The sequence below is a fragment of the Lytechinus variegatus genome, chromosome 19 (genome assembly GCF_018143015.1).
Source record: "Lytechinus variegatus isolate NC3 chromosome 19, Lvar_3.0, whole genome shotgun sequence".
In the NCBI taxonomy this organism is placed as follows: domain Eukaryota; kingdom Metazoa; phylum Echinodermata; class Echinoidea; order Temnopleuroida; family Toxopneustidae; genus Lytechinus; species Lytechinus variegatus.
The window spans coordinates 3,054,590-3,071,086 of NC_054758.1; the positions used below are offsets into that span (position 1 = coordinate 3,054,590).

At 36.5% G+C, this 16,497-nt stretch overlaps 1 protein-coding gene across 1 annotated transcript; it reads left to right on the plus strand.

The window, feature by feature from the left end:
* The first annotated feature begins 1,625 nt into the window (after positions 1-1,625).
* Positions 1,626-12,649, plus strand: LOC121405841 (vicilin-like seed storage protein At2g18540). Its single transcript, XM_041596810.1, has 4 exons — positions 1,626-3,064; positions 4,874-5,046; positions 8,855-9,546; positions 10,348-12,649. The coding sequence occupies exons 2-4, from the start codon at positions 4,884-4,886 to the stop codon at positions 10,576-10,578; spliced, it is 1,086 nt and encodes a 361-aa protein (XP_041452744.1). The 5' UTR covers positions 1,626-3,064; positions 4,874-4,883; the 3' UTR covers positions 10,579-12,649.
* Positions 12,650-16,497: the final 3,848 nt, after the last annotated feature.

Sequence of the window (16,497 nt, forward strand, 5' to 3'; positions counted from 1 at the left end):
ATTTTATCTGACAGTAACCACAGGAACAGTGCCTCTCAGCCAATCAAAATCGTGGAAAGATGTCAGATCTGACAACTTGTCGGATGAAATATTGATGAAACGCTCTCCAGGAGTGCAGATTTGGAATGGCGACTTGATTTTCTAAAAACTGCGATTTAACATCTCTCTTCTATACAGCGGCCCGACACTTAACATCAGCATTAGACGTGTTGCAGATCCCATTCCGTATTACAGTGGAGCAGCCATACCAGCGAATCAGACTTCCTTTTTTTAACAAGTTCACACCTAGTTTCCAATAATGCATATAGCATTTCCACTTATTTCTAAGCAGGATAAACGAGCATTTTGGATTAAATACCTTGCTCAAGGGCACGGATCGCGGATCGCTCACGGCCGCGGATCGAACCCCGGACTTTTTATGTACAGCCAGACGCCTTAGACCACTCGGTCACGGCACCTCCACAGACTTTAATCCGATCAAAGCGATTGGGTTATATCGAATAACCAACTATCGATCGGTGTAGAATGGATTTTGCCAGTGTGCCAGCGACTCTCGAAGCATTACGACTACTTATCTACAACCTAATTTGAAAGTCAGCACGTCAAACATTGAAGAAATAAGGACAGATATCACCATCTGATCCGATCAAATTAAATCCGCTCAGCTATGGATCAGGTCGAGTGGATTTGAATAGAGACTAAATCGAATTGAATTAAAAATCGCTTAACACTGCGACACTCCTCGCCTCAACGCAGTCGAAGTGATTTTAAGGTCCTTTTTTCTGCTGTTACTTTCATAGAAAATTAATAGAGAAAGTCAAACAAATTTTACACTGCATATTTCATTTTAAAAGATGGTGACAGTTGTGGCGTATATGCACATTACCATGCAGACATGCACGTGTGAAAGATAACGACGTCACAAACACTCATTATTATGCCCTGTTCTATTACATGGAATTTAATATATAGATTGTTTTTATCATAATGCCCTAACCTATCTCAAATTTCATCCGAAGTGGTGCGAGTTTCAGCGTTAGGTTTTGATGGGTTTTTCCTTCTCTCTCTCAATTCGCGAGATGGAAATGTAGAAGAAGAATGAATGAATAAATAAATAAATAAAAAACATATGGCTTTAGAGGCATCAATGATAATAATAATAAAGTGTGTTTTGGCTAAGAGAATAATTGAATATCTAGTTCATTTTAGTTGACACCAATTTGTGCGTATCACCGAAGACTGTTAAGACTTAGAAAGGCATTCGATTTTTTTTCATTACTATCCTATACTTAAATCACATATACTTTAAAGACCATACAATTTAAACTATTTATGTGACATGCTCCTGCTTATGAGGGAGGAATGTGTGTGTATCCTATTAAAAATATTTATATATAAGTTAGAAATTCCTTAAGAAGGATGAAATATGCACCAAGGTTGCGTTCCGCTGCATACCTATCTCTCCTTCTCTCTCTCTTCAAATGTCATCTTCACAACTCGCATGTCAAAATTGTTTAATAGAGTAGATTTTTTTACAAAGGGACATTAGGCATCAACGCTTCAGACTTAATCCCGAATTTGTCTTATCTGCCACTGTTTTCAAACTCGTTTTCCACTGCTTGAGTGAGAGCGAAAGATCCTTTTTTCCTCTTAGCCCACTTGTCCATGTGAACCGTAAATAGGGCCGATTGTGTTCCGTAAAATCTGCAACTAATCGTATTATCTCAACGTTCGCCTTTATTGGGATCTTTATTTGTTAGAGGGTCGCCAGAGCCCCGGCCGAACTCCAAGCTCTTTCCCCGGGTCAACATGGTCAATGGGGGCTGGTCCGATGTCCAGACCCTGCGCCTTTTGTTTCCCGGAGTTATTTTACAACACTTGCGTCGTGTATGAGGGCGTGAAAAACAAGTTGCCATTAAGTGCACAAACATTCTGATTAATCCATTGCGTACCCACGGTTGTTTCAACACACACGCCGACCCGCAAAAGTGAAAGGAAAATAAAGGGGAAGAGTTACATAAAAGATGAAAGGCTTTTAGGATGGTCATGTTGACAAAGCCTGTCGACTTTTAGATGTGTGTTTATCTGTTTTAAGAACTTTTATTCTTCTCTGACCGGGGGTGCTCCAAAACGAGCTTCCGGATGAGTGGCAGAGGGACTCGATGCAATGATATTTTTGGAGGATGCATTTGTCGATGGGCTGACAACATAATAGGTGACGGCATCTCGAAAATCAAATCGAGAGTCCTTAATCGCTTATGTACATCTATTTAATGACGTCATAGTCGGGAGCAGAAGAAGATATCCGAAAAAGAAAAAGGAAGGAGGAGGTATATTGTAGAATCAGGAATGTGGCTGAGTTGACCAGGGGTAAAGAAAAGTGAGGATGTTTTCTGATCTCTCCATGGTTCCCGATATGTAAGTTGAAGTCCGCCCGGTCACTCGACGTCCATCGGCTTCGCAGGGCGCACGTCTGCAACAGTCCACCGGCACCTTTTCTCAAGTGTTCATGCATAGTACTTGCCTGGTATATCACGACAGATATCTTCATATCGTGATGCTTGCTTCATAACACACAGGAGCTTCTTTTATCTCAAGTAACACAAGTATCACCTGACACCAACTCTCGACCACGTCGACATCCAAGAGAGGACGATAAGTGACCAACACCTTTGGGCGAGAAAGAGAAAAACCATACTGAACAACAATTTAATTCAAGTTCTTAGATTGCTTCCAACAACTGTACATCAAGTAAATGATTTCTGGTTTTACTTTCCCCATGCATTTCTGACACAATTACGAGGTTTCTACTTAGATCGATACAATTAAAGGCGAATCTACAAGTCATGTACTAAATCCATTTTGGTTACACAACCACCGCAATCATATCTGATTGGAATCGGTTTCAAGACGGGATCTTCTATATTGGTATTGATTTTATCTTTCCAAGTTGGTATATTTTTGGAGGACTTTAGTGCAACTGAGGAGGAATATGTTTAGCAGGAGTACCAGGGTGATAACTTTGAGACTGTCACTTAGGAGATAACGATAACTCTTGTTAATGGTGAGTCAAAATATAGACATTGTGTGGGTATTTTTCTACTTATCCGCCATCGTCACCAACTTCTTTTTATCCTCCTCCCCTCCTGATTTTTCTTTCTTTTCTTCTTCTGCGTCTTCTTCTACTTCTTCTTTATCTACTTCTGCTCCTTCTTTTTTTCTGCTCCCTCTTCTTCTCCTCCTTCTACAAGTTCTAGTTGACGTTGTCAGGTTCGTTCACTGCTCGACAGGACTTCTTTATGCTATAAATTTGGAACTATTTTGAAGATGCGGTCTGATTGTGGCTTTTACGTGTATCCTGTCCCGCCACCGATGCCTCTTTAACGTCTTATCCCTCCTCCACCCTTGAGCTTCCTCATCTCTCTCATCAACACTAATTACCCCAGATGCACTTTCCCCCAACCCTTATCCTCCCCCTCCCTCCCCCCCCCCCCCCCGCCTACAACCCGTCATCATCCCTTTCGTTCCACTCTTGAGTATTTTTTACCCTCTCAATCCAGAACGGATATAGGTATCATATTCCGCGCGTAATTCTAGGAGGCTTTTAATTAGAACTTTTCAACATGCACTACAGCTCGGACTATCATTATCATTTTTCTTCTCCCTTTTAATTTGCCGCCGTTTTAGCTCCTTCTTGTCGGCCATAATACGTCATCACCGCCTATTTTTCTCTTGATTTTCCACAGAATTGTTTGCGTCGTGTGTATTTTTCTAGATTTTTCGTCTTGGATAGGTATCATCTAAAGTGCATTGGCCGTGTTGGCGTACCAAACGCTGTCTTTTCAAAAATTCACGATGTCTAGCCGTATTTAAAGGTTCATGCTCCATTTGATGTATTTCTAAGAAGCGGCATCTTGCTTACAGATGCATTCCTTTGTAGATTACACTCTTAAAAATATTGGTAAAAATGCTCCATGATGGTAATTATGTATCCAACCAACATTGGGCATTTATTTTGGGCATTATTATTTATCCAGTGTGATGAATTTTGCTCATCTTTTAATTTCTTCTGCTTATTTTTTAACCTTACTGGACAATATGCTTCCCGCATTGGGTAAAATACCGCCAAAAATTGGTTGGATACATAACTACCCTCGTGCTGGTTAAATTTTGCCCATATTTTTTACAGTGTACAGATATATTAAATGCGAAGTCTGTTTGTAAGAAGTGATCATCTCTTTAACGTTTACTATGATTGAAAAGCGTAAGTGAATTTTACACGGAATTCTCTTTTCAAGTGTTTCACTTAATCATTGAAAATACTCGTTTGCAGATTAAGATATTTGTATCAATTAGCTTGAATTTCGGATAATAATTCCATTCTGATGATAATTTACACTATATGGAACTTTCCTTTCTTCTAAAACAATGACACGAAAGAAGGGGTGATTCATACCCCTTCTGGACCATATTGATTGATCCCTTTATAAATTTGGATATTCAGATAGATAGATAGATAGATAGATGGATGGATATTAGAAACTCATGCTCAAAGTAAAAGTGCTTAATATAAGGCGCGTACATACATGGCTATGCATTTTCATATCATTCAGGGTTTTTTTTTCGTTACTTTGTGCGATTAACTTATTATGGAACTATAAATGGAAGTTTGTTAACATTTCAGCAATGATATTGCATAACTATCTTTTTTATCGAAACACTGATGCCAAAATACCATGTGCAAATAAATTTTACAGTATGCAGTTATATGAATATGCATATAATTAGAAAAAAGAAATGTACACGTTTGAAGAAAAAAAAATTTCAAGAAATATTGAAATAACCAACCCCTTCTCTTCTTGTTTCTTTGCAGAAACTGGACAATGGACCCGTTCAGGGTACTTCTATATATCCTCACCTTCCTAATATATGTGATAGGACCCATCTCATCGTATCGCCTCTGTGGGCGGGAACTGGCTGATGCTCTAGCGGTCGTGTGCAAAGGGCGTGGTTACTATATCGACGATTCAGAAATTGCACAAAAAGGTACGTTTCACATTCAAATTAAAATAAAACTTATGTTCGAATTAAAATTCTAACTCAAAATAAAATTAAAGTCAAAATTAGAATTAGAATTGAAATTATAAATTGATATTAAGATTAAATACAAGTTCGAATTCAAATTCTAATTCAAAATAAAATTAAAATCAAATCAAAATTGAAAATTAAAATTAAATTTAAAATCAAAATTGAAATTAAAATTAGAATTGGAATTAGAATTAAAATTAAAATTAAAATCAAAATTGAAATTAAAATTAAAATTGAAATTGAAATTGAAATTAAAATTGAAATCGAAATCAAAATTAAATCAAAATTAGAATTAGATTAGAATTGAAATTTTAATTATAAATTAAATTCAAGTTCGAATTCAAATTCTAATACATATTCAAATTCAGATTCAAATTCAGAATCAGATTCAAATTCTGTTGTTGTTTTTTAGATATATATAAAACGCTATTTTCTGTATGAACATTAACAGTAGTTATTTAATAATGATGTATAACATTTATGAGGCGCCGATTATTTAGTTTCTTATTCAATGGCACACTATATAATACCCCAGCTGTAGGTCCAGCTGCTAAAGGTGCTTGGTGCATTCAAGGAGTTAATCCTGCCGGGTATACATATTCACCTCACCTGGGTTGAGTGCAGCACAATGTGGAGAAATTTCTTGCTGAAAGAAAACACGCCGTGGCTGAGATCGAACCCACGTCCCTCTCATTGACAGACAAGATTCGTACACACTAGACCACGACGCCCCCCCCCCCAAAAAAAAAAAAAAACAAGTGTGGGGTGTGACCAATGGGTAGTTTACACTATAACTGCAAGCCGTCCATCTTCCTGTCTGAATAGATTGACGAAAATAAGTGGGGAGTATTTCCCGATATCCTTTTGATTGCTACCGTAATTTTCTCTTTCATAATTGCCAGATTGTTGGATTTTTCTTTTGCTCTAGATGAATATAGGATATTAATCCAAGCGCTAAATTAAGGAAGTATATAGAATATGCAAACTGATTTATTTCATTCATTTGTTTAAACACGTACGTATTCATATGAAGTAATTATGTACATTTGTTTCCAAACAAGCATTGCTTAAGCCAACATGATAATACTGTTTGTTTATTTGTTTGTATGATCGTTTATTTTCATATTCACATAAAACAGGTCATTGCAATGTAAATAAAATGCATGTAATACATATTGGTACAAATAAAATACATATAAAGAAATTAAAGAATTTCACTACAATACCTTCAACTACAAAAAGAGGGCAGAACATACCAATTTATCAGTTGAAAATGAAAAGAAATTAAGTAAAAATAACGCCACATATATAAGCCCTGTAAAATAAGTTGCCTTATATACGCAACATAGTGACGCATTATATTACAAAAAGTTACTGAAAGACGCAAAACATTATCATTATTATTATCATCATCATCATCATTACAACTATTAGTATCATCATCATTACCATTATTACCATATTCATCATCATATCAGCAAATTATAACTGCTGCTAATCTTATGGCATTTTTATACGCTTTGTAGAACATGAAGAATCTGAAATATTCAGGCCTATAACAAAATCGGCTTAATGTGACCTCTCCTTTGCTCAATCTCCACTAAAACTCGGACGAATCTCTTGTTTTGTTTATGTAACATTCGTACCATTTCCAAGATATTCTTAATACGATATTCGAATTGATGATCGTAAGATGCGATTTGAAGAAACTGAAATATTTTTATTTTGTAAATCGGATTATTGCTGTGCGGAGCCCTGGATTTTGTGTTTTGGCTACCTTACTTATTGCCAGTAAAGGTGAATCACTTGGTATAACGAGTTCCCTTATTAATACACGACCAAGGTCGCAACATATGTTCCAGGAATGATTGACATCCTAGTTGTCTTCAGACAGGGTTATTTGTACAAAAAAGAGCATTTTTTTGTATCTACACCCCTCCCCCCTCCATCCCTTAATATAAATACAAAAATATTAATGATGATGATTAAGCCTGATAACTATGATTAATAGATTAAGATGCATGATTGATGAAGATAATATCTATGATGACGATGATCATGATGATGATTTATCTTTCTTTTCTATGATGATAATGACGCACATGATATATCCAAGATTAATTTATTGAATTCAAATCCAAACATAAAGGATTACAATCAAAATATAATTAACAATATTTACAAATTATACATGTATAATAACGATATTGATAACAAATCATAATGGTCCGTATTCTGAAGTCGGGTTTAACTTAAGCTCGGGTTTAAAGTTGTGGTTTAAGTATGGATAGCCAATTGTTACATAAATCACTTATAGTAGAGATATTTTAGCTCATTTGGCTCTCAAATCATTCATAATTGTCTAGGAACTATAAATATATGATTGTCTTCATCGTCGATGAATCAGGAAAGAGCACAGCAAACATAAGAAACATACAACTTAATAAAAAATTGATACTTTTGGCTTTCCATAATTTTAGCACAGAGTTAGATCGTAGTCTAAGTTAAACCTGACTTCAGAATACGGGTTAATGAATATAACTATGATAATCATGCTGATTTTAATGACGTGCATCAAATAAGGAAAGGCAAATATAATAATATGGAGAATACATTGTCAGATATTTTTTTTGCAGGAATTATTGTCATCAAAATGGCAAATTTATTGATGGAATTATGCATTCTTAAGATGGTATTTTAGTCTGGCTACCCCCCCCCCCACACACACACACAACCTCACACAAAGAAGAGAAATCAATTTGTAAAGAAGGTCGTTATTGTCGCTGCTATAATAATATTCTACTCTTCTCTGTACTTATAGCGATATATTCACTTTATATGAACAATGAGTTTGAATGATATAATACACGCAATGTAACTTTGAATTCTTGTTGGCAGTGTTTAAACATCGGTTTTGAAAAACATGATAAATCGATATATCAACGATGCCTTTCCCGTGTGAATTGCCCCGGAAAAACCCGGAAGTAATCGCGGGGTCATTTGATAGACAATCGAAATGCTTGACTGTAAACCTGTCGATGATATGTCTGTAAGATCAGGAAATATTGAAGATTGGAATGTATTACGTATTGTCTGTGTCAGGGAGACGTAATACTAGTACATGCCAACCCCCCCCCCCCCTCCCCCCATGCTTGTCTCCATATTCCCTAATCAACTCGGCCTGCATAATGAGTATGATTTGTTATCATTATAAAGTGTGCTGTGAACAATAAGACAACATCAAGAAGACAGCGAATTTATCATGTCTGTGCAAAGTCTGTGTTTTCCTAAGCATTAAAAGTAAGTTATCACTCAAATTTCTCGTTCACGCAAGACTCGATTATGTTTCCCCAAGAAATCTATAATTTCACTGAGGACATCGCAAGGTGGCGCTATTGCGAAATACTGGGAAGTCTCGTATTCAGCAATACGGGCACTCCCATAAAATTATGAACATCTGACCCCCATATGGGATAATCCTAAAATGATACCTCTGTGTTTCCTAACCACATGAAAAGTTGTAATTCTCTCATATTACCATCACTTGAACAATTCTTGGAGTGACGTTTATTTTTTTAATGAGTAATACGGGGTCAGAGGTATATACAAATAACGTTGAATTATATATTTTATGGACTTGCCAAATCTACGTAGTATTTTGAACACTAATAGATGGCACTTCGAAATAACCATTATTATGCTTACAGGGAGATTTCTGTATAATATATTATTCATAACATTATTATCATTTCTTTCGTTCGTTCAGATTCGCCGATTGTACCGCGTCATGTCGCTTCAAGTTTTTTGGGTTCATCCAGCGCATCGGCCCACAGTCGACAGCGACGACGGGTTCGGTCAGGGCAGATCGTCAACGAATGCTGCGATAACGAGTGCTCAAACAACATCATGGAAAGTTATTGTAACAAAAGAACACCTGAGGTGCCTTCCGAGAGCGCCATTTCTGAAATTCCTTCAGGAGACAGAACTGAAGACTCCACAGTGCGCACAAATGACCAATCGACGGAGAGGCGGACGGACGACACAGATGACGCGACGAACCTCGAAGTGCCGAGCCCGGACGCGGACGCCCCCGACGCGACCGCGACGTCGGACGTTGAGCGACCGCTTCCAGAGGAAACAACCGCGGTCGAAAAGCCGAAGAAAAAAGACAATGGTAGAGGCAAAAACTCCTCTTCAGAATCATCAACGAAAAAGAACAGGACTTCTAAAGGCATGAGTAAAGAGGAGCGGCGGCGGATTGCAAGTGAAGAAAGAAAAGCGAGTAGGGAAAGAAAGAAGGAACTCAGTCGGGAGAGGAGAAGGCGGTTGAAACTGCAGCAGAGGAAAGACAAAAAGAAGAAGAAGCGGTTGGAATCCGCTGAAAGGAACAGGGGGACGGACCATATGGGGCTGAGCGAAGATTCGACGCTATTGGCCAGGGAACCCTTAGGTATTGATGTAAGTTATGACTGTTCCAAATCCTATTTACCATCCCCCCCCCAAAAAAAAAACCTTCATATTTAATAGTATATGTTAATGCATTTTAGGTTAGCACACCAGAAAAAACAAATTGCATTGCATGTTTGTTTGTTGTATTTTTATCAGATTTTGACAGGAATGTTACGAGTTATTGTTTTTTTTTAAGAATCACATATAACTTTCGTTCTGATCATCTTATAAGCAAGTTCTTTCAAGGTATATTTTTATAATCTCATTCTCTCCCTCTTTCTGCTATTTCTCTAGCATTTACCCTTTATCTTTCTCTTCGTTCTTACTCCTTCATATTCTCCTCATGAACAACACTTTTATTTAAATTTTGCAAATTGATATTGATCATTGATACATTCCCTAAATGTATGTATGGGCGGAAATAGTAGGGGGCACAATATCAAATGTCCCCCTACTATTTTGGTCTTAGGATAGAAAGAAATACATCATCCAAAATCGAAGTAAAACATGTATTTTGGACGAGATGACCTTACTTTTGGGTTGAACCCCCTCCCCTTTTTTTGCTTGTCAAATTTATATTGGTCGAAATGACCTTACAGTCGGGGTGATAACCTTTTTTTTTGCTTGTCAAATTTTCCAGCACCTTGTCCCCCTACTTTTTTGGGAGATTTCCGCCCCTGATGTGCCTATATGTAATCAATAGTATTAAAAGAATAATAAATTATTGTGAATATCTATCTCAAATCGATGACATTGCTTCCAGTGGAATATTCATTCTTATTATGATATTTTCTCTCTTTCCACTCGTAGGTTAGAAAGCGCTTCCATCACACGCCACGGTCATCGAGAGAGCAAGCCTCAACCGCTACGCATACGTCCGATGACGACCCTGCAACGTCGCGGCAAGAGCGTCGCCGAACGCAGGCTCGCCTCAGCTCGCGGGAAAGAAAACTGCATAGAACGACGACAGCAACGGCGAGGGAAGAATCGCAGCGCGACAGAAGGAACGTTTTGCAACGCCTAACGGGAATATTTCTCTGATGAATATTGTCGATGCTGGTGGAGGCTTTGCGTGTTCTGCAGGACTATGACAATTCATTTACAAAAGCGACGCTTGTTCATGCAATCTCAAGACACTGACATCATCAGAGATATCCACGAAGTGAGCTCGTGAAGCTCGTGCTGCATTATAAATGAAACGGATTTGTCACGAGGACGAAGAAGGCTCGTGCTTTATAAGGTCGTGCTTCAGATAAACGGAACAAACTCGTATCATGACCTAGATGGAGCATGGTTACACTTCTCAAAGTGTCAACTTCTTACTAACACGGGTCTGCGACATTGATACGATGCATCTACGATGTTAGAAGAATATCACTACGATGTTATCTAACTACGGAGCTATATTACAACTCATGCTGAAAAGACATCAAGCAGGACGCCCCCTTTCTGCATGAGGCGAACAGTGTGGGTTGTGAGGATGTTGCTAAGCAACATGATAACTATGCAAACTAATTTAATTGGTAATTACACACACAATGGATCGTAACGATGACGTTTTAACTGAAATGTCAGAAAAGATGAAATGAATATTTACTGCCAACTGCCACGATGCTATACGATGGAACCACGATGGCTGATTGTCCACTGTTTAGGCTGAACAAATGACTGCCTTTGTTAATATTCTTATTGTTTTATTGACGACAAATATGAAATGTTTTTGTATCAAATTTACCTTAACTGTAAATAAAATCCGAATTTTCTAGATACATTTACATATCATTAAATGAAAGGGGTACTATGTGTACAATACCGACAGATTTTAAAAAGGTCGATTTCTTCCTAGAAAACATCTAACCCCTTTGCATTTTCTAGATGTCAATAATATTTCTATTTATTATGGTCAATAACCAATCATAGATTTTGTGATGTATTATGGTCTATTGTTATTTACTATTTCAAAATAATCATGACGATATTTCAAGACGTTAGAGATTAAAGTGAATGATTTCCTAATCAATGTCTGGAGGTTTTTTTAACAAGGTGACCTTGAACAACTATATTGTTTCTGTTTACATGGTAACCAGTTTGTTCGGGTGGATAAAATCATTATTATGAAAAGGGATCTAACCTTTAAAAATATAATTCGATAGATCTATTCGTTAACGTATTCTTCTTTTTGTACAAAGAATAATGTATTCAACTGATTGTGATATTTTTGTATTGTTTCCTATTGACCGTAATGAAATATGAATTGTGTAAATATTCGTTTGGAAAATCTGTATTCCATTTTTTTTTAATTTAAATGCACTGTTAGAGTAAGACCCACGAAGGTGGGTCTGTATTTATTGATTGGAATAGTTAATTTGGAAAAATCCTGTTTTTTATATGCATGTAATATTGGATGCAATTCCATCGATTTTACACCCCTCTTCCCTCTCATACAATAATGAGACCAACTCATGGCCTTTATAGCGCCATCTACGATGCCAATTAGAGCGTCACTTCCACTTTCTGATAAATGGCCAATTACATTTTGCCAGAATGAAGCATTCATTACGTTTCGTTGAAATTTATCAATTTATCTATTTATATTTTCTAATAACAAAAAACAAACTGTGTAGTGATCTCTCTTGTTTGTTTTTGTTTTATATATATTTCATAGCGGCATCGTAATAATGTGTATCCGATAATGCACTTCTCATTTCTATTTTAAACAGTTCAATCATTATTTATTTCAGAATTCGCGCAATCCTTGATATTTTCTAGTAGCTCGTTTGATATATGAATTTATCAACTCGGGTTGGTATTTCTACGTGAAATCATCATGATGCAGCTCGTTACCTAATATCACTTCTTAACTTCGCATTAGAGTCAATTTCTTCAGTGATTTCATTAGCGATTCGCAGAACAGTTTTCATATTCTACCACCCCACCGACATCCACTCTTTCTCCCGGGTCATAATGGCCATTGTCATGTTGTATAAACATTGTATTCAATTTTAAATGTTAACAATCAAATGCAGTTTTATTTCAATCGATCTGGAGAGCGAAATTTATAAAATACTCATTGCACTTGTTTGAGTTGTTTTTCTCCCCGACATTGCAACGAACCAAGAGTCGTTAAAATTTACACGCTTCCCCATTAGTTCCCCGGTATTCATTTTTGCAATTAACAGAGTATTTATTTGGCTTCATTAACGGATCCAACTTCAGATCGCATGGATTAGATTTAGTGGTATTTTTTATATTATACTTAAGGATCTTAACGTTCAAAACAATTTTGATTATCCACAATTGTAGTTGATACTTAAATTTGTCACTCTTTAGAATTATTAACGTTTATGACGATGGTCTGTCATTTGATCGAGAATCCATATTAATGAAATTGACTAGGAGAAACATAAAACAGTGTACCAATCATTATTAGTATTGATGATGAATAAGCTGGCTGACAATATACAAATTATATGTATTCAAAATTTGTATTGCACAAAATATTGTATACATTCAAACATACGGCTGCATTTGTTGTCAAATTTGCTCGTAAATATTTGAGTTGCTTGTTTTAAATTATTTTTTTATTTCTTATTGTGTTAAAAAAATCGGATAAGGATCCAACTGACAGAAATTTATCATTCAACAACTTGACGCAAATGTTGATGAAACATTTGATGTTTATGTAATGCCTCATTCTCAATATTTTCTACAACGTATTAACTTTAATGGTTTTATTCTCATCTTAATAATGAGGGAGAAAAGTCTCATTTTATTTTCATTTATAGAATATTTGGACAAAATTCGTTTCTTCTACCTCTATTAAAGTATTCAATCCATAAGGCAATAATATCAACCGTAAATCGCTACACAGCAAAACTGTGGTGTTAACCGGTGTACATAGACGACCACACCAGTCATTTTACACCGGTGTTAAATTGGTGGTGTTAGTTTTACACCTATATGTATTATTAAAACACATTCGGTTGTTACATTTACACTCTTTGGTGTTATGTTCAATCTTAAGGGTGTAATTTTAACACCTTAGGGTGTGGTCCTCTATTAACACCAATAGGTGTCAGTTTTAACACCACAGTTTTACAATGTACTTATTAACGGAAAACGAAATTTCAATGATGTATTCGATGCATTCTTATTCAGTTTTTGTTTTGGAGAATCTTGTCATGATGTCTCGCATTCAACTCTTCTTTAAGTCACCAACGGCCCTATAACTAATTTTCGGTGATCATTGAGATTTATTTTAACTCTGTTAACTTTAAATAATAAGTGATTTTGTATGGTTAATGGCGATATTTCCCGTAATGGCTTTTTTATGTTTCTGTGGTTTTCCATCTTTCATAGAGTCAAACCACTTTATTAAGCTGCATTTTACTGACAGCAACGAGGCTGATAAATTGAGACAATGAAAAATATCAAAATAAAACAAAATCTTCAGATAGAAACATATAAATAGTTCACTCTCGGTGTAGTTATGTTTTAATCATTAAGGAGGAGGAGGGCGGTGATCGATGACCATGGAAATGAGTATGATGATGAGATGGAGGAGGTTGAATTGATGAAATGACATAAACGACCATGAACAAGACGACGATCGATGACCAGTATAATGATCATGACAGTGATTAATTATTGTACATGATTAAAACGATGAAGATGATGATGACGACGATGATGATAATGAGGATGAGGAGAAGGAGGATGGCAAAAGTAAATGATGTCGATGTCAGGTCAATTATGATGACGATAAAAAAAAGTAATGATGATATTGTTGGAGATGATAAAGATGATAATGATGATGATGAAATGATGATAATGATGATGATAATGATGGTGAAGATGTTGGTGGTGATGGTGGTGGTGATGACGGTAATGATGAACGAATAACTGTGATTGTGAAGTATATCGACGATGATGACGGTCACGATGAGTAAAATGATAATGTTAATGATGATGATGAAAAAAGAAGCAAAAACATGAAATCGGGAAAGGAGAGGAGGGGAGAAAGAAAAGAAGATGAGGACAGAGGAAAGAGACAAATGAATAAAATAAGGTGAGGGGAAGACTTGAAAAATCTATGACGTCACTATAATATAAAATTTTCGCTCACCCTTCGCGCTCGCATTCACTGTACATATTTCGCCCAAAATGCTTGAATGGAATTAAAAAAATTACGTTTTGAAGTCAATCATGTCAATATGCATAAAGATATTTCAGCTCGCACATCGAACCTTCAAAATTTCGCTTGATTTACAAATTAATTTTTAAAAAGTGCCCTGTAAAATGTTCCATTCCACGGCATGGGGATATTTTTCAGCTCGCGCTACATGCTCGCATTATTTGATTCGTGGACTACATAATCCTCTTCGTGTATTCCATATAAAGTTCTCATCTTTCGGTTTGATTGTAACCTATCAGCTGGCAGGGCCCGCGGAAGCGGATGGGGGTCTGGGCTTCAGCCCCCCCCCCCACTTTTTATTCCAAAACCATGTACAAAAACGTGAAAATTACCATTATGATTGTAATTTTTTGCATGGTCAGCCCCCCACACACACACACACACTTTTGGCTCAGCCCCCCACTTTGAAAACCGTTCCGCGGCCCCTGGCTGGCGCTGGGGGTTCGCATTTTTATTAGTGAGATATGTACATGTATACTTCTACGTGAATTCCAACAAACTACTTAAAATCCCCCTTTCAAGTCAGATTTAAGTAAAGAAATTTCGGATCGTGCTTTGCGCTCGCTTTTTATTGAGTTTATTAACCCATGTATTCTGTTAATGATTACAAGAAGTGCTTAAAAATTCATGTATTCAGCACTGAATAAAAAAAAATATCGCACTGATTAATGAGATACATATCATTCTATGAGTCATACAAATATTTCTAAAATTTTTACTCATTCAGATCGGGATTTGAAAAATTTCCAGCTCGCATCATCTTTTAGGTGCAATCCGTATCCTTTTTCTTAATTTCCCTAGATATTCAAAAGTGCTTGAAATAGTCTTTAAATTTTTCACTTTTCTTCAGATCTGATTATAAAAGAAGTTCAGCTCGCGCTTCGCACTCGCATAATCAATTACCAGTACCAGTACCATCCTTTTCATGATGGCAAAATTTTGCTTGGAATGCCCCTTTTATTAAAAAAAGCTCGTGCTTTGCGCTCGCATTCATGTATATTGGCATATAGAGCTGTTCCTTATTTAAAACGCGCTCCGAGTGTCCAGCTTCAGATCGGAATATCAAGAGTTTTCAGCTTATGCTACGCGGTCCTATAATTCATTTAGGAAGATACCCATTTTATGATAACGAAGAGGGTCCAAGTTTTAGGTCTAAATCACGAAATTTTCAGCTCGCACTTCGCGCTTGCATGATACATGATTACAAAAAGTAAGTAGAATGTCAAGCTTTCAGGTCAAAATATAAATAAAATCAGCTTGCGCTTCGCGCTATCATTTATTTTGATTGTTGAGATACCTATGTTTCCATGAGTCACTACAAGGTGCAGTCCAAAACATGCAGGTCCTTTTTCAGGCCAATATTGAAAATGTAATTTTTCTTTCGCGCTAGCATGTATGTTTAGCATCTTCATGATAAAAAACTTTGATCAGAATATTCAATTTTTGGACAAAATACATAACATTTCCAAAAATGTAAGTGTGCGCTCTTCGTGCTCGCATTATCTAATAAGTGCTTAAAAGATTCATTAACCTGTAATTTTAAAGCTAAGAAGTAAATTAGTCTTAAGAAACCCACAAAAATTTGCTTTTAGCGGCCAATCGAACAAAATATGGGTGAATGTACCCCCCCCCCCGGCGAAAGCTGGATCCTCCCCTCATAATCATTATGGGCATTATGAAGGAGTAAGTAAATTGTGTAACAATGAAGGTGATGATTCTGATAATCATTTATATTCATGACTACCAAGGGCGCCGGAAGCGGGGGG

Excerpts from the sequence above, each read along its gene's own strand:
- LOC121405841 (XM_041596810.1), top strand. The coding sequence starts at position 4,884 with ATGGACCCGTTCAGGGTACTTCTATATATCCTCACCTTCCTAATATAT. Across the intron at positions 5,047-8,854 it reads TTCAGAAATTGCACAAAAAG|ATTCGCCGATTGTACCGCGT; the intron begins GTACGTTTCACA and ends TCGTTCGTTCAG. Across the intron at positions 9,547-10,347 it reads GGGAACCCTTAGGTATTGAT|GTTAGAAAGCGCTTCCATCA; the intron begins GTAAGTTATGAC and ends TTCCACTCGTAG.